The 22,543-nt window shown below is 33.0% G+C and overlaps 1 protein-coding gene across 1 annotated transcript; it reads right to left on the bottom strand.

The window, feature by feature from the left end:
- Positions 1-16,544: 16,544 nt before the first annotated feature.
- LOC115976105 (translation machinery-associated protein 22) lies at positions 16,545-22,136 on the bottom strand. The gene is made up of 7 exons (XM_031097209.1): positions 21,858-22,136; positions 21,666-21,746; positions 19,498-19,550; positions 19,281-19,362; positions 19,135-19,202; positions 18,902-18,985; positions 16,545-16,999 (listed from the first exon to the last, which is right to left on the bottom strand). Exons 1-7 carry the CDS (start codon positions 22,003-22,005, stop codon positions 16,943-16,945), a joined length of 573 nt encoding a protein of 190 aa, XP_030953069.1. The 5' UTR covers positions 22,006-22,136; the 3' UTR covers positions 16,545-16,942.
- Between the last annotated feature and the right edge of the window lie 407 nt (positions 22,137-22,543).

The raw sequence follows: 22,543 nt of genomic DNA on the forward strand, positions 1-22,543 counted from the left end.
CAAATGGGAAAATTTAGGGAAATGTGGTTTAGAAGGCACTAAGGGGATCCTAGCAGAGTTCCCAATAAGAGCTCCAAGGTTGACACTTGGCTTGAGGTGGTCCAATCTGCCCTAGGGAGCTCTGATTCTAGTTGCAGTATAACCAAGATCATTACCCTAAAGTATGCTCTAATTCCATCAGCCAGGGCCAATCAACATTCAATATTAAGTCAGAATCCCAACTGTTATTACCTAAAACAGCAAGAACCTTCTAAAGTTGAGCTTACTACTCTTAGCTAAAATCCTAAGAACGATTCTCTAAGAATTTTCTAAAGATTGAGGAAGATTTAGCAAAGATTATTTGCTAATTACCCCCTAAAATCCAACTATAAATGGAATTCTCCATTAATGCTTCAAAAAATACTAAGCTACACACCAAGACTTTTCCTTAATCTCTCTGTAAAAGGGCCTTCTCTAAGCTCTGAAAAAGACCGAATTCTTATTTTTTCAAGCTTAGAAACTAAGTTCCCCAGCTTATAGCTCTATTCATAAACACTCGGCTACCCCTAGCAAAAAGTCCCAGCAGTCTTACTATACACTCCTACTCACTTCTCATACTACTTACAAATGACTCTCACTACTCGTACTACTTATAAATGACTCTCACTACTTATACTACCTGAAATATCCCTCACTACTCACTATATTCATGAGCATGTCTTGACACCATAATGACCTTACTGCGCTAGCTGGGATCTCTCTCTCTCCCTTCATCCCACACTAAGCTCTTCTCATTATTTGTCATAATGGAACCCATGATATTTACTTATTCATTTACTATTGATGGTTATGATGTAACTGTTACTATAGCATTTTTCTCTCATGTTATTGTATTGGAAGACTCTTCTCTAGAAATAACTGATGATGAGTCTGAAAATGTAGACATTTTCCTTAATCTGTGAAATAGCTAACAGCTGGAGATTTACACCGTTTTATCTTACTTTATCGCTGGGACATTTTACCGCTGGGCTGTTTTCTGCAGAAACATTTTATCGCTGGGCTGTTTTCTGCAGAAATATTTTACCGCTGGGCTGTTTTCTGCAGAAACATTTTACTACTAGGCTGTTTTCTGCAGAAACATTTTACCGCTGGGCTATTTTCTGCAGAAACACTTTACTGCTAAGTTATTTCTTACGGTATGTTTTTTAATCGTGCTGACGTGTCTGCTGTAGAGATTATTTATGGGCTACTCTTGTCAGTCCCAATCTAGACCCAAGGCATAAAACATAGTGGATTCCTTGGATCTTCATCGATAGCCTTTGGGCTGTGCATCAAGCCCATTGTCGAGTTTCGGTTTAAACCCTCCAACCCAACATAAATCTCATTTGTCAGAAGGAAAACTTTTTGCCCTCGACAAATATTATAATAGATCATTAAAAAAATTAACATAATTAATGAAATCTATTCAATATATAATAATTTATTATTAACAATTAATTTCGTTAATATCTTATTGGGCCACGTCAAACACCTGTTTCCAACCATTCTCCTCCCCTTTTTGGCTCTTTTTCGCCCATTTAGAGCACTCGTAGTAGCTTTAGTATACGCTAGAAATAGCTAAACTTTTGGCTAAACAACACAAATCTGTCCACATCAATATTAGTAGAATAACTTGAAAAAGTAGCGTACGAAAATACCTCACCCGAACTAATGAGGATTGATAATTGCCAAAGCTAAACTAATTTTTTTTTATTTGCTCTCTCTCTCTCATGCACAGAGTTTATGGTTTTTGCGAGTGACAGGGCTTGTTTGTGCAAGTGGGTCAGGTGACTGGGTTCGATGAGGCTTGGTGAATGAAGGTAGTGCTTGGTGGTTGAAGTTGGGTTTGAATGTTGAAGGTGGTGCGAGTGGGTTCAGTGCTTGGAAGTGTGTTTCACTAGTGATCATTGGTTCAGTGGGGCTTGGTGATTAAAGGTGGTGTGAGTGGATTTGGTGCTTGAAGGTGGGTTTCACCAGAGATTATATTTAGTGGGTTTTGTCGTGATTGGGTTTGGTTCTTGAAACAAGTGCAACAAGCCTGGGTTTTCAATGAAAGTGGGTGGGGTTTGTGATTTCTGATGCTAAAATTGTTTGCAATGATTGGTGGTGTATGTGTTGGGTTGGTGTTTGTGATTGGTGGTGAAGGTGAAGGTGAAGGTGAAGGTGAAGGTGGGTTTGTAAAAGAGTATGTTGCCATGTTGCAGTGGAAGGGGTGGGGAAGTGGAAAAATTATTTATTTATTTTTATAGAGAGAAAAAATAATATTTAAATATAGTAGAGAATTTTTATTTTTTTTGACAAGAATATAGTAGAGAAATAAATATTGAGACTGATGTATATGTCTATTTGTTAAATAGTAAAAATGTAGTTTTTTTTTTTTTTGGCTAGTTTAGCTAAAATTACAGAGAGGCTGATCGGAATACTCTTAGTCCATTTTTTTAATCCCCCAACACCCCCCCCCCCACCCCCTTCACTTTTTTATTTTCACATTTTTTTTTTTTTCACATTTTTTTTTTTTGTGAATTTTTATTCTTTCTTGTAGCTCTTCTTTTGGTTGATGAGTTTTTGTGCTTTTGGCAAATCAACTTTGGGTTGGTGTGTTTTGGTGTTATGTTTCTTAATTCTTTTTGTGAATTTTTATTCTTTCTTGTAGCTCTACTTTTCGTTGATGAGTTTTTGTGCTTTTGGCAAATCAACTTTGGGTTGGTGTGTTTTGGTGTTATGTTTGTTAATTCCCCATCATAGATCTACTCTCTTAATCTTAAGCCTTTGGTTTTAATTTTAGTTTGAGTTAATATTGAATTGTTTTGAAAGTGAGAATCTGATTTTATATCAAAATACAATACTTGGCTTTGCATTTCATTTAATTTTGGTTCAAATAATATTATAATTTTGTGATAAGTTTCAATTATCATGATAATCTCCTTAAGAGAATGAGAAATTTAAGATGTAAGAAAATAATATATTTGAAGCCTAGAAATTTCAATTGTACAGGAAAACATAACCACTATCATACATGTTAGAAGAATTTGGCTCATTTAAAAAAAGTGTGTGTGTGTGTGTATAACATATCCAAAATATTAATAGAGAGTAATTAAATTAAATAAAAAAAGAGTAATAATAGAAAAAATTGTCAATTTTAGAGAGAGAGAGAGAGAGAGAGAGAGAGAGAGAATTATATGCAATCAAGAAAGAGAAAAGGGTGAAACTTAGAAGAGAAAATTGTTGAGTATTACTTCTCAAGACTACTAATTCTAATATATTACTTTTCATAGAATAAATTATACATTATAACATATTACAAAATGTTGGGGTACATTTTTTTACCTAATATTATTTAAATAACACCTATTTATTTTTCAAACGTCACAAACAAATTATTAGGCCTACCTAAATATTTTTGGCTATTACTATGCTAGCCCACAACCATTCTTCTTTCCATCACAAAATTGGGCTACAAATGTAAAACACTATAAGACCCAATATTTTTTTGTAAAGCCTAAATTATTTATTGAGCAAGTTAAAATCTCATTCTTTCTAAAGCCCAAGAATTTTTATACTTAGCAATATTTGAAAAAAGCCCATGATTCAAATACATGGCAAAACAATTTAATTAATGGAATTCAAGTCCATAATTAAAGCCCATGATTCAAATTCATGGCAATACTATTTTATCAATGGGATTCAACCCCATAATCAAATCTCATCATTCAAACCCATGGCAAATTATTTATCAAAAACCCAGTTCTCATTGACAACATCAAAAAACCCAATTTTCACAGGAAATATCAAAAAGCCCAATTTTCATTGGCAACATCAAAAGCCCAATTTTCATTGGCAACATCAAAAGCCTAGTTTTCACTGGCAACATCAAAAAAGCCCAGTTCTCATTGGCAATATTAAAAGCCCAATTTTCATTGGCAATATCAAAAGCCCAACTTTTATTGGTAACATCAAAAGCCCAGTTTTTGCTGGAAACATTAAAAAGCCCAGTTTTCACTGGCAATATCAAAAAGTCCAATTTACATTGACACTATTTTATCAAAAACCCAAAATTATTAATGCTTGGCAAAAATATTATGTTATAATTATTTCATTTAAAAGATTGTGTAGGTCCTTTTTTGGACAGTACCTAGGCAAAAGTAGAAATAAGGATCCTGGGCATTTTACTTATTGTTTTAAGGGACTAGGCTTGGTTCATCGCAGCTAAATTGGCTGATTTCGAACCAAATGGTGCACAGAGCACGAATCCTACAACACATACATGCTAACAAACAAGAAATACATGCATTGAACAGCAAGAAATAGCAAAGAAAAGTAGTGATAAAGAAAGACACAAAAATAAAGCGTTAAGGATCCTTAAAACAATGTCAAATACTTCATTACTGTCTTAATTATGTAATACACTATGCTCACTAAGACATGTTACAAGGTCCAAATAAGTTCAAAAATCACAGACTTAGATGGCTTTTTTCACTGGCAACATCAAAAAAGCTCAGTTCTCATTGGCAATATTAAAAACCCAATTTTCAATGGCAATATCAAAAACCCAATTTTTATTGGTAACATCAAAAGCCTAGTTTTCACTGGCAACATTAAAAAGCCTAGTTTTCACTGACAATATCAAAAAGTCCAATTTACATTGGCACTATTTTATCAAAAACCCAAGATTATTAATGCTTGGCAAAAATATTATGTTATAATTATTTCATTTAAAAGATTGTGTAGGTCATTTTTCGGACAGTACCTAGGCCAAAGTAGAAATAAGGATCCTAGGCGTTTTACTTATTGTTTTAAGGGACTAGACTTGGGTCATCGCAGCTAAATTGGCTGATTTCGAACCAGATGGTGCATAGAGCACCAATCCTACAACACATACATGCTAACAAACAAGAAATACATGCATTGAACAGCAAGAAATAGCAAAGAAAAGTAGTGATAAAGAAAGACACAAAAATAAAGCGTTAAGGATCCTTTAAACAATGTCAAATGCTTCATTACTGTCTTAATTATGTAATACACTATGCTCACTAAGACGTGTTACAAGGTCCAAATAAGTTCAAAAATCATAGACTTAGATGGCTCTTCAAGCCTCTAAGACTTGCAAAGTTTGAATCCCTTTGAATCCAAGTGTGTTCTCTAATGACTGTTTGAGGATACCGGGCGGTATTTCCCTCTCTTTTCTCTCTTTTTATGAATTTTGACAGAGTTTTCTCAAAGATTTTATTCTAATTCACTATTGCTGAATGCCCTTCACTGTTGTTTGTTTCCCCTTTTTATAGTGTTATCCTAGAGCTCCCGGGGTACCACTGATTCCCCCCATTTGGTCCCCTGGGTACCAGAACCAATGTTGTGCCAACAATATTGGTGGCTGGTCCTTTCCTCATTTCTCATAATTTTCTTCTTTTGGTGTTTCTTCCCCAAAAATCTCTTGCTGGCTTTCCGTTCTAGGGTGTCATTAGAGAGCTGACCTTTGATCCTTCTTCCTTCAAGATTTCTAAACCTCATCTTTTCAGACTCAGCTTTTGGCTGCCTTTCCCTTTGTCATTTTTCCTAAGTGAGCTGATTCCTTCCTGCCAGGTTGAAAGTTTCCCAGCCACTTCCCTTTATGGTTCTTCTTTCTGGGTTCCCTAAGGTACCAGCTCCTTGTTCATGAATTGTTGGTTCCCAAGTTTTCTGATTCCTTTCTGCATCATTGGGTGGCTGATAGAGACATATCTGTTCTCATTCCTTGTGTTTCTTGGCACCCCCCTTAACCTGTCTTAATCCAACCCTGGCTTTACTGCTCGTCCCAAGGATCCCGAGCTCCTGGCAGTCCCTGAGTATCCCGACCCAATTCTTACCACTGGGCTCCCTAGCGATTTTCTGACCTTGGTGGGCTGGGCATTTCTTCTTCCTTTTGTTTCATAAGTATTAAGGGTTACCCATTCGTGGGCTTGGATTCCTCCTTAAACCCTTAATGGATTTGGGCCTACCATCTTTTTTTCTTTATTGTAGGCTCAAGTATTTTATTTTTTTATGGAGTTCAATTCTCTATGCTATTTTGGGCCTTGGTGCAACATTGTGGCTTTTTAGACCTCAACAAAGATGAACAATGTTTCTTAAACATTACTATGGCAATCATCCCAAAAACCATGGCAATCATTTTATAAAAGCTCATGGAAAGTTATAATCATTTTATAAAATCTCATGGAAAGTTATCTTGAAGATTATGATATTCTTCTCATAACATATTTTACATCACAATGTCCATAATATTTATCTTCAAAGCTCATGGTAACTATTCAATCCCACAGGCTCACCATTTAAATTATGATGTAATTATTAGAAGTCATGAACATTAATTATGATATGGAGCTCATCATTTTCAAAAATAGTAAATGTTATTTAGAAAGGCCTTTTGAAACTTATCCTATTATTTCAAATGTTACAACTCATTGCCCAAAGACCCATTACAAATATCTATGAAAACCCAAAATATTTACTAATAATAAAAGTCCATGAGGGATGAAAACTCATGGCAACATGTGTTGTTGATGTCCATTTTGTAGGATGAACACAGCCGAGCCCAAAGGGACCAGCTCACATGAGCAAGCCCGATCCAATGAACACAGCCGAGCCCAAAAGGACCAGCTCACATGAGCAAGCCCGATCCAAAGAACTCCAACAAGAGGCAGAGGACTGAAAATAGACAACCAACTCTTGTTCATCCTTAACCAAGGTACAGCTGGTGGCCTCTACAAGAGAACCAAGTTATTGAGGATGAACTAAGGGCTGTCCCATCAACTTTCTGTCACTCTTTACCTAACGTGAACAATGCCGAAAGGTTTTAATATCAGCTGAAATCTAATGGGTGATGGAACTTCGTCATTTTCCTCAAGACTATATCTCTAGCAGAAGGGGAGCTGAAACCAAGTTATCCAAATCTCAACAAATCAATGCTAAAATGTCAAAAATGTTCAAGACATGGTTCATGTGCCAAGCCCACGAACCTAAAGGAGAAAATTTGGGAACATGTGGTTTGGAGGACATAAAGGGATCTCCAGCAGAACCCTCTAAAGTGGGCTTAAACTTTGACATTTGACATGGGGTGTTGAATCCTACTTCTTGGGGTCCAAATCTCAATTATAGCACTAGGATTCCTCCTTAATACCTGCCTTAATCCCATTGACTGAACACAATCTCAGAATTCTTAGCATTTAATGCAAGATTATGCTGATTTTTGCCCATGTGTGACATTGCCCAAAGAAGCAAAACAGCCCCAAAAGCAAATATGCCATTTTAGGCCAAATCCTAGGATAATTTTATCAGCTATTCTGCCCCTAAATCAGTCCTACGTTTTGGACTTTTGCTAATCAATGCTCCCTTAAACTTCCTTATAAAAGCCTAAGCATACCAGCCCACCCTCTAAAATTTCTATTATTCTTGTTACTTTGCTTGTAGTTTAACTCTCTCTAAGCTCATAAATCATACCCCTCAGCCCACCACTCACTTAGCCTCAAACATTCCCTTTCCTTTTCTGCATATTCTAAGCCCATAAATGTTTCCTAATTAGTCATAAACAACCTTTTACCCATTAAAAACTTAGCTTCAACAGTAACTCCATCATACCACCACAAGCTTACATACCCACTCACTCAAAATAGCCTACACTACCCCACTCATGCCACATATATATATTCCCCAGGAACCTTAGTTCAACATTTGTTACACTAAGCTGGAATCTCTCTCTCCTTTCACAGCATGCCAATTAACCCCTTTCTTCTCACCATGAAACCTTTAATTTTTTACTTTTTGTTTTACTATTGTAGGATATAATTTTTTTTATTGCAATGGAATTCTTCCCTCATATTGTTGTAATGATGGCTAAAAGTACAATAGATCCCCCAAACCAAGACACACAAGGACTTCCAAAAAAGAACACTTTCTTGAATCTATTTAATAATTGACTGCTGGACTTTAAGTGTAATGTCATCCTACCGCTGGAGAAATTTTTTTTTTCTTGTATTATCAAAACAGGACCACTAACGTACTAATTAACTATTGTGAAGTATTTTTATTGGGCTTTTGTTGCTGTTTTGTCAAGATGCAACCTTTATTTCTTACTTGGATAGGCTTGTCACCACACCAAAAGCCTTTGGGCATCATCTTAAGAGCTCATCGTTGAGTTTTGGCTTGGCTTCCCCATATTTTATTTAGAGGCATCAATTTCCCCCTCAACACAAAATAATTACATATTTCGGTATATTGCACAAGTTCTTGACTAGTTCTTTTATTATTATAAAACAACCATCAATTGGGAATTAATTTGATCACAAATATTTGATCATGATCAATCAGACGATTGTGAATACATCATAAAATTTTGATGTCTACACTTGTAGTAATTGAATTTTTATTGGAGTAAAACCTTTAGTTCCATAAAAATTCCATAATAGGGTTTTAGTTATAATAAGTTTCATTATAAAACATAGTGGTACATATCCGATGACATGGTTTCACCTTGTAACTCACTATAAGTAATTAATTTGCTTTAGGTAAAAATTTATTGTTAAAGTTTTCAGTTGGAATAGTATTTAGTAACTTCTTTAAACTTTGGCAACAAAGTTTAATTAGAACAAAATATATTAATAATTTTAATATATTTATAGTGTAAAATAGGCCAAGAATCTATTGACCCCCTTTGGTAACTTAATCAATTAATTTAGCCAAGTGAAATTAATTAGATTCAATTACATACAATGAGCATGGCAGCACAAAAAAAAACCACCAAATAACTAAATGCAGAGGAAATTAAATTTGACACGAGTGATTTGTTTACAAATGGAGAAAACCACCAAGGTAAAACCCCACTAGGTGAATTTAAGGTCACTACTCCCGAGAATCCACTATTATTAAAATAAGAGGTTACAAGTAAAAGGAATCCCAGTACCTAATACCAACTTACAATTGAACCCTTACCTCAATACACAATTAGACTTGCAATGTAGTGACAATCTCTCCTTTCAATACATAGCTCTCAGTACATGACTAATCAATCGATGCATGGATTCAAGTATGTAACTAACACACCAACTTGAAAAAGATGTTGGCTGCAAAGTTCTTCAGTTCATCCAAGCGATGAAGATCAAGAAACTTCTTGGTTACAAAACCCTTGGCGCACATACGCAGTAGCTTCTATAAAGAAGATGAACTAGGGCAAATTGTCTCTAGTCACAATTTGAGTGAATAATCACTTTGCATCAAGTTGCATCACCTTAGACGACCCTTAAAATAATTCTTATATATGTCTAGGGTTGTGAGAAAAGAAACCCTACACAAATAGCTTGGATATGCATGAAAAACATATCTGAAAATCTGAATTTTGTAATTCTCGATAGATACAACTTCTATCAAGAGCTGTCGAGAATCAAACATTAAACATCAATAGATTTATCTGTCGAACTTTAATGAACAACATTTCTTCACTAGTTTTTTGGACAAATTTGCATGACTTCAATACTAGATTTGAACTCTTATTCCTTGAAGTATTAAACATATCCTAGATCTACCAAAATACAAGTAAAATGCATTTTGTCAAAGGATTAGCCAATTTACAATAACATATGTTCTAACAAGTTTCACATATGTCCTAACAATGTATCACATGACAAAAGTAAATGATACGATATGTGACATTTACGTTGAGTTACATGTTAATATTATAACTTCCAGTGCGCATTTTTTTTTATAACATAAACTTCTATCTAACAATCCAACAAACTAAATAAGATACGTGATCTCCCTCCATCCTCCATTGTAATCATTGAATATATGTATATGTGGCCCTATGAGAGAGGAAGAGAGAGGGGGGGTTGTTTTAAAACTTTGTACAGTATCTAAGATGTTGTTCCTTAGGTTCATCCCTTAAAATTCAGTCATGTGACTACTTAACTAAAAAAATACACTTCACCCTCCAAAAAAAATAATAAATAAATAAAAAATTAAAAAATACACTTTCATCCCATAAGAAAAAATCTACATGACAGAATCTTACACTTTGTTTGTTTTGATAATAATATTTTTCTAGAAAATGAGTCATTTTCTAAAAAGTGTTTTCTATAAAACTATCTCATTTTCCTATGTTTGGTAGTAACCTTAAATGAGTTGAAAAACAATCTCCTAACTTTCCTTATTTAGCTTACTATAAGATAAAGTTGTTTTCCAAAAGAATTAGTGGAAAACAATCTCTAAAAATAAGTTATACTTTTTATATTGACCAAATATATTTTTCTTTTAACTCTTTTTTTTTTTTTTATACTACTAAACATTAGAAAATGCTGAAACTATCTTTATACAAGGTTTTTTATCGAAACAAACAAAGTATTAAAAAGGGAACCTAAGGAACAGCACTTAAGTACTGTACCTAAGTCTTGCCCATATATATATATATATATATATATATAGTTGGAAAAACTGGTTTTACATCTCATACAAAATACACAGCGAAAGCAACACAAGGATCTACTTCATTCATGAGAAATAACCTATAATCTTGAATTCAAGAACAAAGAAGAGAAAGTGTACCTTGATGTGGTAAAATTCAAAAACAAGATTTGAGAAGACCTTCAATCTTCATCCAAATTTCACATGATGTCCAAGATGAGTCGTCTCTCAATCAGTTCTTAAGTACGTTAATTTTCCCTTGAATAAAAGTGTATTTAAAAGATATTGCAAAGAAAAAACTTTTTCTCTTCTTTTAATCATACATACATGTTAATTGTCTTGGCGGTTATTTATTTAATAACTCTTATTAAATAGAGTAACTGATTATCTAATTAGGTTAGCCTTTTAGGCCAACCCAATTGGGCTTTAGTGTGTGACTTGGGATGAGACCAAAGGGACAAATAAAGCTCTAACTCCAATGGGCACCAGGCTTATCTGTCAACTCTTGACGAGCCCAGAGTTACCATTAATTATATAACAAGTACCACTATGGAAATATAATTGCACTCTAGGCCATATTAATAAATTATATCCCAAGACTCTATTATGATATCATTTAGCCCCTTATTTCTCCAAAAAAAAAACATTTGTCCACTCCATGAAATATCCATAGTAAACAAATTCATAACAAATTGTCACTTTGTAAACAACTATTTTATTCCTTTAGTCCCCAAATTAATCTTTTAGTTATTCATATTTATGAAATCTAATTTCAATAAATATAAACTTGTAACTCTTTACTAAAGTGGTCGGTCTTGAATAACCAGTTCCCATTAAACTTATCTCAAGGAGATATTTTGTGTCTCTATAGAAAGAGATTATGGATTTCATCTTGAGAATATGTGTTCTCTCAACACTATGTGCGGTTACCCAACATACTGAGGTTTTTACCGTTAAATTATATCTCACTCCTGATATATCAAAGTAACCTACATTTCATGATAGGGTTCACTATCCTCTTAAAATTGAGAGTCTATGAAATTAGAAGTCATGAGATTTATTATTCAAGTGACAGTTGTTAATTGAATTATTAATCTCACAGCGGTCTAGTTCAATATGTCTTACACACTTAAGACATATCAACATATCAACTAAAAGTCTCAACTTCCATGATTAAGACAAACCATATTAATTGATGTGCTATAGTCTTCACAGAAGAAATGCCTAATTTCATCGCCGACTACGTACTACATTTTGAGTTTACAAGATAAGGAACTTGTGATTTATATCTTTTGTAAATAAATCGCATACAATGCATCTCAAGAACTATGATAATGTCCAATTAGTTCATTTACAAATAATCTCATATAATTAAACAATTTAATTATTTATAACATGCCAATAAATTGGATTTTGAAGTATAAACCCTAACATATATATGAACACTATACGTGGCCCTATGAGAGAGGAAGAGGGGGTGGGGGGTTTGTTTTAAAACTTTGCTGTCCAACTTCACACTGGAGCTGCAGAAAACTCTGAAAGGTATAGGACCTACTCTTCTCTAAGTAGTTAATGCAAGCAATGATAAAAGGGGGAAAAAGAAAACAATTTAGTGCTTTAGTTCTTGCCCTTACTTATAGACTCCAATCCAATAATGCTGTACTCCTAGAACGCACTATTGGAAGACACAAATTAACACATGTATTTTCTTTCTTGGCAATATGGCGGAGTAAGAATAGAAGTGGTGCTGGAAAAAAATCCAAATCACAATCATTTCATAAAATCCTTGTTACATCCACACACAACAAAAAAAAAAGTACAAATCAAGTGCCCTAATAAGGACAAAGAGGAGGACAATCAGAGCAAATTGATTTATGTGCTTGGGAAAATCCAATAGCGCAATCTTGATGATTACTCGTTAAACTGATGTGTATTGTATGTACATTTTTTTCTTTTTTGTCTCTTTCCTTGTGAAAATGCGCAGCCCTTGCCAAGCACTTATAGGATGTGAACATGATGAACTAATCCAGGCAAAGGTGTGACAAACATGATTGAACCATTTCCAAATTTCAAAGGATAGAAAGAAAGCGTTCACATTAAGGAAGTTTCAAGATAAAATGAGAAAAAAACAATGGTGGGTCTGGCTGGTCTGTACCGTGCTGTTAAATCGTGTTTTTGATATGGATGACAGTGGACAGAAAGTTTGCAACCTGAAACCGGCTCCTATATTTGAAAATTTGACTTGAAAGACTCCAAATCATGAGTTCGTAATGCTTATAAGAAAATTATTTGGTACTCTCAAAATACTGTGACATAACATTCTCTCCATGTTTATAAATCTACTTACTCAAGACTTAAATGTAGCATTGTCATGTTGGGCATCAAATTTTATCATTTCAAATGATAAGATATATAGTCTATATATAATTATATAGACCCTACTACTAAGCTGATCCTAAATGGTACTTATTCAGAGCATTCACATTCATTCTACTAAAAAATTTAGCATTTAGCATACCAATAAACTACTTTATCTATTTTATAGTATACCATTTAACAATATATTCTACATCTCATACTCTATTATTTTACTACTTTATTTAATTATTATTTTTTTATTCTTTATTATTTCTTTATGCATACAGGAGAGAGAAAATTGAATAAAAAAATAATTTTTTGTGCTTAGTTTGTTGCTATAGTAATAACCAAAAATAGTAGCTTACTGTAACAAAAAGTTAAGAAAAATTTATCTATAACACACCAAATGTTGATCGTTTTTTGGGCTATTTTAACACACCAAATATGAATGCTCTTACTCATGTTATTTGTCCAAAGGTATAATAGAAAACGGTTTATATGGTTAACATAAAACAAACCCAATTTGATGAAAAACGTTTTCCCTTTTAAAAACATTTTTTAATATCATCACCAATGAACTCTAAACCACGAAATTAACTCTATTATAATAAGTTTTCTCCTTTCGCCCATGTCTCTCTCCATAGATGATCGTTGATTAGCATTTATAAACTATTGATGTTAATAAATCCAATGGAGTGGAAAATATTTTTTACTTTTTTGAAAAAAAAAAAAATGAGAAATTTTTCGAAAGGTTACATACTCAACCTATCCTCACAAATAGACTTTGTTTTTAAAAATAATAAATAAATAAATAAAAACCTCTTTTAATGATAACTTTTCTTTCTTTGCCAATATCTCTCTCCATAAATTGGTGGCCAACTGGCATTAGCCAACTGAGACTTTTCTAAAATAAATTTTTTCCCTTTCAAATTAGTTTTTTTTTTTTTCACTTAATTTTTCTCATAGATTCTAAAATTTTGGTAAGTTTCGAATTTAAGACTTCCAAATTGCCCATAAAATAGAAAACTCTTTAAATGATATTGGTTTGTATCTAAAATTTTCAAATTCCAAATAAGAACGTTTTGATTTCCTTTTCATAATTGATTGTCGAAAGTTAAGATCATGACAAAACTTCTTTTTCCCTCTTGGGATCTGTAAAACGAATAATCCCAATGACATCAGAATATCACCGCGGTTGGGCCTGCCCATGTGAAGATAACATAAAGGGTTCTCAAAATATAAAAAAGATTGGCAGCTCTCCATTACAGTGCTTATTAATTATTATTATTATTATTATTATTATTATTATTATTATGTTTGAGACAATTACGATTCTTATTTAGTTCATATCTACTTCTATGATCACATATTCACACGACCAACTATAAAGTGGTTGTACCCCAAAGTGTGTTAATAATAACAGTTTCAATCATTGTTTTGTTTCCCTGGTGGGTTTGTAGTGTTAATAAAATATGGTAGGCTTTATAGGCATTCATTGTTTATTAAATAAATAAACATTGACAGGAATCATAGTATCCTCATCAATCATTTTTACTCAAGTAGGCTTATAATAATAATAATAGGAATAAAATTAAGGATAAAACTTAGGTCATTATATTCCCTAACTAAATTAAAATACATAATTGTATTGATAACAGTTAAAGTATAAGCAATATTATATTTCCTAAAGATAATTAAATTCAATATAATCAATGGTTGAATTTATAATTGATGAACATCTTATACTGCATGCATCTAAGGTATTGTACTAGGATCATGCATTATACAAGTTGCATTCGCTTAGGCTGGGCCAATCTAGCCCAACATGGACCTTAACGGAGGCATGTTGAGCAATCCACTTCATCAAGAACAAATATTAATATTTGACCCAAATAATATGTTCCACAAGAGTGAAAGACATCTCTGCTGTAGGTTTTAGCCTCTATTTGGATTCTAATGAAAAATGAAAATTATTTCATTATTCAGCTTATTTTTACTACTATTCATGAATCCTACTACACTTTTTGGTACTATTCATGACCTCACTATACTATTTCAGCTAACTTTTACCTTTATTTACAATACTTTCAACAATAAATTTTCAGTTTCAGCAAAATAAGCGATATCCAAACAAATCCTTAATTGAGGATTAATAATATACTAGTGCATAGCCAAATTTGATTATTATTTGCCATAGCTCAGCAAAAGATGAAAACCAATGTGTGGAATGGATTATAGCTAAAATAAGCTTTTTGGATTAAATTTGATTTAAATTTTGCATAATCCAATATATTCGCTCTAAGTTATTTCACCAAAAACCAGCTAAAAAGTTATCTTGAAAAACATGCTAAAAGTCGTTCAAGTAAAATGACCCTAACTTAACTATGTTGTTTGATTCTCAAAAAACTAAAAATAAAAAATAAAAAAATTAAGTTGTTTGGATTTTCCTTAGATTGAGCCAAGACAAGAAAATTTAGAAAAGCTTACCTCATTTATTCCCTAGATTTCTTTGTAACTATTAGGACTACGGAATGACGATATATTTTAGATTCGGTTGGTCATCTAACCTTGGGCAGCTAACTTTTGTACTGCTTTTGTTTGTTTAAATTAGGTTTAGAATCTTTAGATTCCGCCTCTCAAAAAAAAAAGAATCTTTAGATTCCTTTCCAAAACAACAACTGAATTATTGATTAATTACTAATTTAACTCAATTATGTGATCCACAATATTATATTTATTAATCACAAATCAGCAACTCACCATATCATAAAGTAAAATAATAAAAGTAATAAAAGCATGAGGCACACAATGCGTTGATGAGGTAGGAAATTGATGGAGAATTCTCTAAGGAAAAACCAATACACACCTACGCAAACTAAGAAAGAGTTTTACAATCTAGAATAAAAACCTTTGTACATAAACTCAAAGTCCTAGTCAGTGGTGGAATAAGGATTTGACTTGTGGCCTAGGGGGCAAAATTTATAACTAATATACATGTCTCTATACAATTATGAATATAGTAGATACACATTATGCATACGCATACATTATATATATTATATTTTAAGACCAATTTAGGTTTTTTTTTTTTTTTTTTTTAATACTCATGTGAATACTATTTTAACTTTATAAAACCGGTAAAGATATAACAATCCTTTTTTTTTTTTTTTTTTTGAGTAGTACTATCCAATCCATTAAATTGTAATTATTTGTAAGGGGTTAGGGTATAGTTAGGTTTTACACCTTTTTAGGTAGTACTATCCAATCTAATTATACATTTAAATGATTCCTTGTTAACAATTTTATTTGAAAAAGGAAAAATCCTAGAGTTTCTATAACAATTTAGTTAATAATTTTGAAAAAGGTTTCTATAACAATTTAGGTAGTGTTTTGGTTTCTAAATATTTTTTGGGTGGTTACAACTTAAAAGCTATATTGAATTTTGAGTATTTTTTTTTGACTGGTTTGAATATTATGAATTATCATGACAATGAAAATTTAAGTAGTTAGATTCTTGATATATTTATATACTAAGATTTCAAGTATTTTTTAAGTGGTTTGAATATTATGAATTATCATCACAATGAAAATTGAGTAGTTAGATTCTTGATATATTTATATACTATAAATACCGTTCAATTTAGTGTAAATATACATACTAATTCTTAAATTTAGTTAAATAATATTTTAGATATTTGATTAAACTTACACATAAATGATATTTTTAACTGCCACATAATAAGTTGAAGGAAAATTCCTCTAGGCTGGTTTAGAGGTAAACTTTTTTCAATATTTAACTAGGCAGCTTTTGCAGCTACTCTAATACTTGTCCATAAGATATCAACACGAATACACAACAAAAGCAAATGGCACTCAGATTTGCCTCTATGCAAAGCAAATCCGATATCCATTAATATATTACGCAGTTCAAACTGCAAAGACATTTACTATTCTAGGCAACAAAGGTAACAAGAGATTGTAGAGAGAGGCAAAAACTTTCACTGGCCATAGGTCCTTAAAACATTAACTAGTATAGTCCAGCGCCCCTATACTCTCTGAGATACAGCAAGTCTGGTTAGGAGTCACACAGGCAGGACGGAAGGTACCACACGACATTTTATTTATATGCCACGATTCAAAGTTAAGCAGCTGGAACCTTTCTTCCATCTTCAATAAAGAAAATTGCAGTATCTGGGACCTGAGAAAAGGGAGAAAGAAATTAGGTTTAGATAAACATACCACGGATATAAGTTTAACTTCTTTGACCCAAAAAGAATCCTATGAAAAGAATATGCAATATGATCCTAAACATAACTGGAAAAAACCAAAGGGTGATCAAGCAGAAAGTAGAATCAAGATAACACATCACACCAAAACAATTAGACAAAGAACAGTGCAAAAACACTTCTAAATGTTCCTTTGCTGTTACTGTGGAACATTTCATATAACCAAATGACAAATACATCTCTTCAGCCACTATCATAATCAATTTCAAAATCATCACAAGTAATACCTGATCATTAAACAGAACTCCTTGAATATACTAGGAACTATAAATAGAATACTGTATTCCTTTATTCTATCATTAATCCAAACTCTGGAGTAACCAAAGTCAACATTAAAAACTTCCAATTTAGGCATACCTTAGGTATACATAGAAACCATAGTTTAAACAATAAAGCTAGAGACACAACAAAAATTCTAAATTAGGCTTATCACCTAGAAGGACTATTGTGAATTTTTGTTGTGTCCCTAGGACTCAAAAAGGGAGTGGTTCCTGATAATTATGGTCATATTGGGGCTCAACTAGTGGTTGTACATTGACGTCATAAATAATAAATATTTTAATTAAGATATGTTGTTAGCCTTGATAACTTATGAGCCTAACTACTCTTAACTTTACTTTTTCCATTTAACTGAGAAGAAAAAGCTTATTCAGCCTTACATTTTTAAAATTGTGATGTACAATATTAATGCGGAATTTTCCCATCTTAAGAATTAAAGATAAAAGTGAAGAGTGACTCATTTAAAATATGTAAAACATTGTTAACATCTTTTCAATGTACAACTAGTTTCGTTATGAGAAAAAATTGTTGGAAGTCTCTCATACTCTCATATTAAAAACATAAAGAAGTTACGCTTCTTCCTTTATAAATATACATGTTGAAAGTCCTCCTCCCCCCCGCCCCCACCCCCACCTCCCTGGCAGATTATACCATTCAAAATCAGTTTTGGTTTCTGATGTTAATGCTAGACCGGGCTGGTTAAGGTCTGAGTTCACAGTTGAACCGGTCAGATTGGCCAGTATGGTCTGGTTTTCAAAACAGTGATAGAAATAGAATTAGCAGCACTAGTTAAAAACAAGATTTCATCCTTTTTGTTGGCTCTAAGTTACATGTATTTTTTTTTTGAGTTCAAAAGTAGAATAAATGCATGAAAACTATGATCCTCAAATGTCCTCACCACAAATTAGGATAACAAATCCCTAATAAGGATTAGCCCATGCAAAAACCCAGTTGAGGCTATAATGAACATGAAATTCATGCCTCATGCCTCCCAAACCAAAAAGCTGGTCAACTTTTGTGTGTCTCCAATACCAGTAAAATGTTTATCAAATCATTGTCAACGGAAATCAGCAAAATAAATAGACAATAAGAACAGCAAGCATTCAATACGCATAATCATTTTGCCTAAGATCTATACTTTGGCCAAAGTTTGTTTAGTTTGGATGCAACTTTTGCAAATTGCTTATTTGTTGAAAGTTGGTTAAAGTTGTGCATAGAAATATGAGGCTTTAAAAAGTTGTGCATAAATAAATAAGCTAAAAAGCTCAAAGAATAAGTTGATGGAAAACAGACCTAATATTCTTAGGTAGAAAAGCAAGGTTGGTTTGATAATATATTATTGGCAGCCAAATCTAGCATAGTTTTACATGTTCACTCTAGGTTGGGCTGAAGTTCTCTCTTACAAAAAGGCATGACTTTCTTAAGGCAATGGCAAATAACTATAAAGTTATTGCCTTTTAAATTCAGACAAGATAAGGAAAACACACACATTCAACCAACACATAATATCTAAGGAAAGAGATTAGGTATTTTACATCAGGCCAGGTGTCTGTAATGAACTCGACAATGTCATAGGATATGTCCCCTTGAACATCTATCTGCTCTTTCTCAGTTGGGCCCTGGAAGTGGAAACAATCATTTAAAGCACTTTTTTTTATGAGTGATAATTTCATTTAAAAGGCCCATTATCATTCAAAATATGTTAAAATATATCAGAACCATTTTCACCAGAACAGATATCCATACTTAGTGCCAAATCCTATCATACCTTAACAACAGAGGCTCCAGTAGCAAACTTTTTCCCTAGTTTCTTTGAAGCATCACTAAGTTTAACACCTGAATGTAATCAAAGGAACAGGGTTCATTATGATGACGACATTAAAATTTTACAATTTAAAGCAGCATATCACTTACCAAAAAGCTCCAGGCCTTTTACAGTGGTGATGCATTTTCGCTTGTTACGTATAACCTTTTCAATAACGACTTCTTGCTTCTCCTACAGAAGAATCCAACAGTAATTTCAATCATATTGAACTCAATGTTTCCCAACAACAAATACTCCATTATTGGTTTCATGCAAAAGTGCTTGTTCATAAACAGCAAATGGAAGAAATATTTGCAAAGCACTTACTTTTTTCTTTATCTTTCCACCAGGAAGACGTTTTACTTCTTCTTGCTTTGGTGCTGAAGTAACACACAACAGCCCACCAAGAGAGAGGTAAGAATGTCAGTATAGTTTGAACTAGCAAGTGGAAACCAAACTCTAGGAAAGAACTAGAACTGAATAACACCATTAAACATATATATTGTCTAAATCCACCCAAAATCAGTCAGACAACATCACAATTAAAAGAAACCTGTAAATGTCACATCTAAGGGCAGAGAAAAAAGTATTAAACTCCTTGAACCCTTCCTTAAAGTGCCAAAATAGAAAATGAATAAATATTTATAAACTTGAAAAAAGAATTATTATCTTCTTTCAAAACTAGAAAGACAATGATTTTGACATTTAATAGCATACAGTGTATCCAGTTAAACTAATAATATACAGCTATAACCTCTTGTGCAGATGTGATTTTTTAAAACAGATATAGCTCATTCTAATGGCTGTATCCCTGTCCAACAAAACAAATCAAAGCCCAGAATCACTTACAAATGATGCCTCATGTGAATGCTAAGAGCACTACAAAATTTGTTACGGTCACCCACAAAAAAAAAAATATGTTCTCAAATTACCCAATACAGCTATTAAGTTTGCTAGTTGTTATTCGCAAACGGGAGGCTCTTTTTATGTGAGTTTGGCCAATTAACCCAGATGACTCTAACAAAAATGGCACGGCTGATTCAGGAATCAGGAGGCATCATTATAAGAAAGGATAAGGGTGATTCCTTTAGACCTCACTCTTTTGCTGATCCACATTCTCTCAGTTTTCAACCATAGAATTGCAAATCACAAAGAGAGGTCAGCTATTTATGGCAGAGCATAGCACATAACTTTAGGGAAGAAAACAATATTTTAGCCTATTAAATATTACAAAATGGCATGGAAGCCAACTTGGAAGAGCCACATCATCCAGTCCGAAAATGTGGCAGCCTACATGATGACAGTGTGCTCAGCACGCCAAATACATGTAAAATTCTACAGCACTAATAAGTACATGACCATGGTAGTCATTGGCTGGCAGGGCAAGGTGAGGCATTACTAAGGTGCCTCTAAGGCTCTAGGACAAGGCGCCTTTAGTGAGGTGCTTGCCTTTAGAGCCTAGGCGAGTGCCTTGAACCATGAAAAAGGCGCTAAGGCAAGAGCCTCAGTAATTGTTTTTTTTAACTGAAGCTCGTTATAAAATTTATTGGAAGATAAATTATTTATTGAATTTTTTTGTAGAACCTAATGTTAGATTATTAATTTACAAAAGCTTGTCGTATAATTTATTATTAGATTAATCAATTTACAAAGGCTAGTTGTAAAATTTAATTGTTAGATTAATTAATTTACATAAACTTGCTGTAAACCTATTGTTAGAATAATAAATAGAGCTTAAAGCCCCGAACTGTGGTAAGCCTGTTTTGAAATTAATCGACCTAATTTCTTCATGCAACATATATACAAAACACTTGATAATAATATTTCAATATATTAGATACATAAGATTTAAGTTATCTATGTATAATAACTATATTTCTTATTTGGCACCTTGCTTTAATCGGGCTAGCGCCTTTTTGTTACCTCACGCCTCAGGCGGTAAAAAAATCTTGGAGCCTCAAGGTCACCTTTCGCCTTTAAAAAACTTGATGAGGTGGCAAGTTATGATAGGTACAACATCAGCCCATCACCAAGACCACTTATTGTGTAACAAATACAACATGCCACCTTTAAAGGCAGAAAAAGTACTCTTATGTTCATGATGATGAACACAAAGTACCTAAAACAATTACTAGCAAATCAAATATAAGATCTTAGTAGTGTTGGAATTCAAAAATGGAAATACAATGTGTAAAATCCTACCACATCAGTTTTTAAACACATAATCTCCGCCCGAATTTGTGGTTAGTGTCATATATTTTGTTCATAGACCGATCTCAAGCTCGGAAAAAGGAGAGGGTTATCAAAAATATATTAATCACTTTCCATCATCGTAATTTCACACATACTACTGTTACAACAATTCCCACAGATGGACATATAGGCTTATTGCATAACTAAAATATGAAAAAATAAATAAATAAATAAATAAATAAAAATGAACAGGAAATTATATATGATGAAAGAATAGAAAAACAGTAACAAAGGGATAATACCTGAAGGAGTAGCTCCATCTGAAGAAATACCAGTGGACTGTAACTGCTCGGTAACTTTATCAGCTTCCTTCGCATTCGACACTGCGCACCAAAATAAATGAACAATTATATTTAATGAAAAATATATATATTTTAAAAAATAAAAAATAAAAAAAAAAAAAGCAGAGAAAAATTAGGGCTAAGAATGAGTACGTTTGATGAGATCCGGGTAAAGGTTCGGGGCGTTATGGATCAACCAGGGCTTGCATTTCTCGAAATCGGGTCCGAATTCACAGTACTCCGCTGGCATACTGCAAACCCCGCAGTACAGAACACGAACCGGTTGGGGCTTCTCCGCCATCAATCTCTCTAAGTTTGTGTTGAGGAAATAAAAATAATAAAAAAGTGAGTGTTAGGGTTCAAAACGGTGCGTCTAAGCGACGCAGGTTGTTTTGTTTGATGATTATGCTAATGCAGATGCAGCTAGCTCTAGCGCTGCTGTCTGTTTAAAAAGGTTGCGGATGAGATGAGGTATTTCTACTTGTTGGCCCATGGGCTTGTATTTGGGCTTTCAGAATTTCAGCGATGTAGGCCCAATAGGCCTTCTGTCTATTTCGTCAAACTTTGTTTTTTTGGGTTCAAGGTCCACTAAAACATATAGAATTCATTTCATGATTAAGATTTTTTTTTTTTTTTTTTGGGTTATAAATCGTAACAATAAATACATTTCATGTTTTGTAAACATTTAATCCAAGCCATAAGTTCTAGTTAACTTAGTTAATAAAATTTTTTGTTCTCAAATAAGAAAACTATGTTTAAATCTCGTCTATACTAAAAACCAATTGGTGTTTTAAACTAATAAAAAAAAAACAATTATCATGGCGCAGATACTATAAATT

The sequence above is a fragment of the Quercus lobata genome, chromosome 2 (genome assembly GCF_001633185.2).
Source record: "Quercus lobata isolate SW786 chromosome 2, ValleyOak3.0 Primary Assembly, whole genome shotgun sequence".
NCBI lineage: Eukaryota > Viridiplantae > Streptophyta > Magnoliopsida > Fagales > Fagaceae > Quercus > Quercus lobata.

Bases quoted from the DNA above. Each gene is read 5' to 3' on its own strand.
- LOC115976105 (XM_031097209.1), bottom strand. From the start codon at position 22,005: ATGGCGGAGAAGCCCCAACCGGTTCGTGTTCTGTACTGCGGGGTTTGC. The intron at 19,363-19,497 runs GTAAGTGCTTTG...ATTCTTCTGTAG, and splicing joins GTGGAAAGATAAAGAAAAAA to GAGAAGCAAGAAGTCGTTAT. The intron at 18,986-19,134 runs GTATGATAGGAT...TTCCACTTCCAG, and splicing joins CTGGAGCCTCTGTTGTTAAG to GGCCCAACTGAGAAAGAGCA.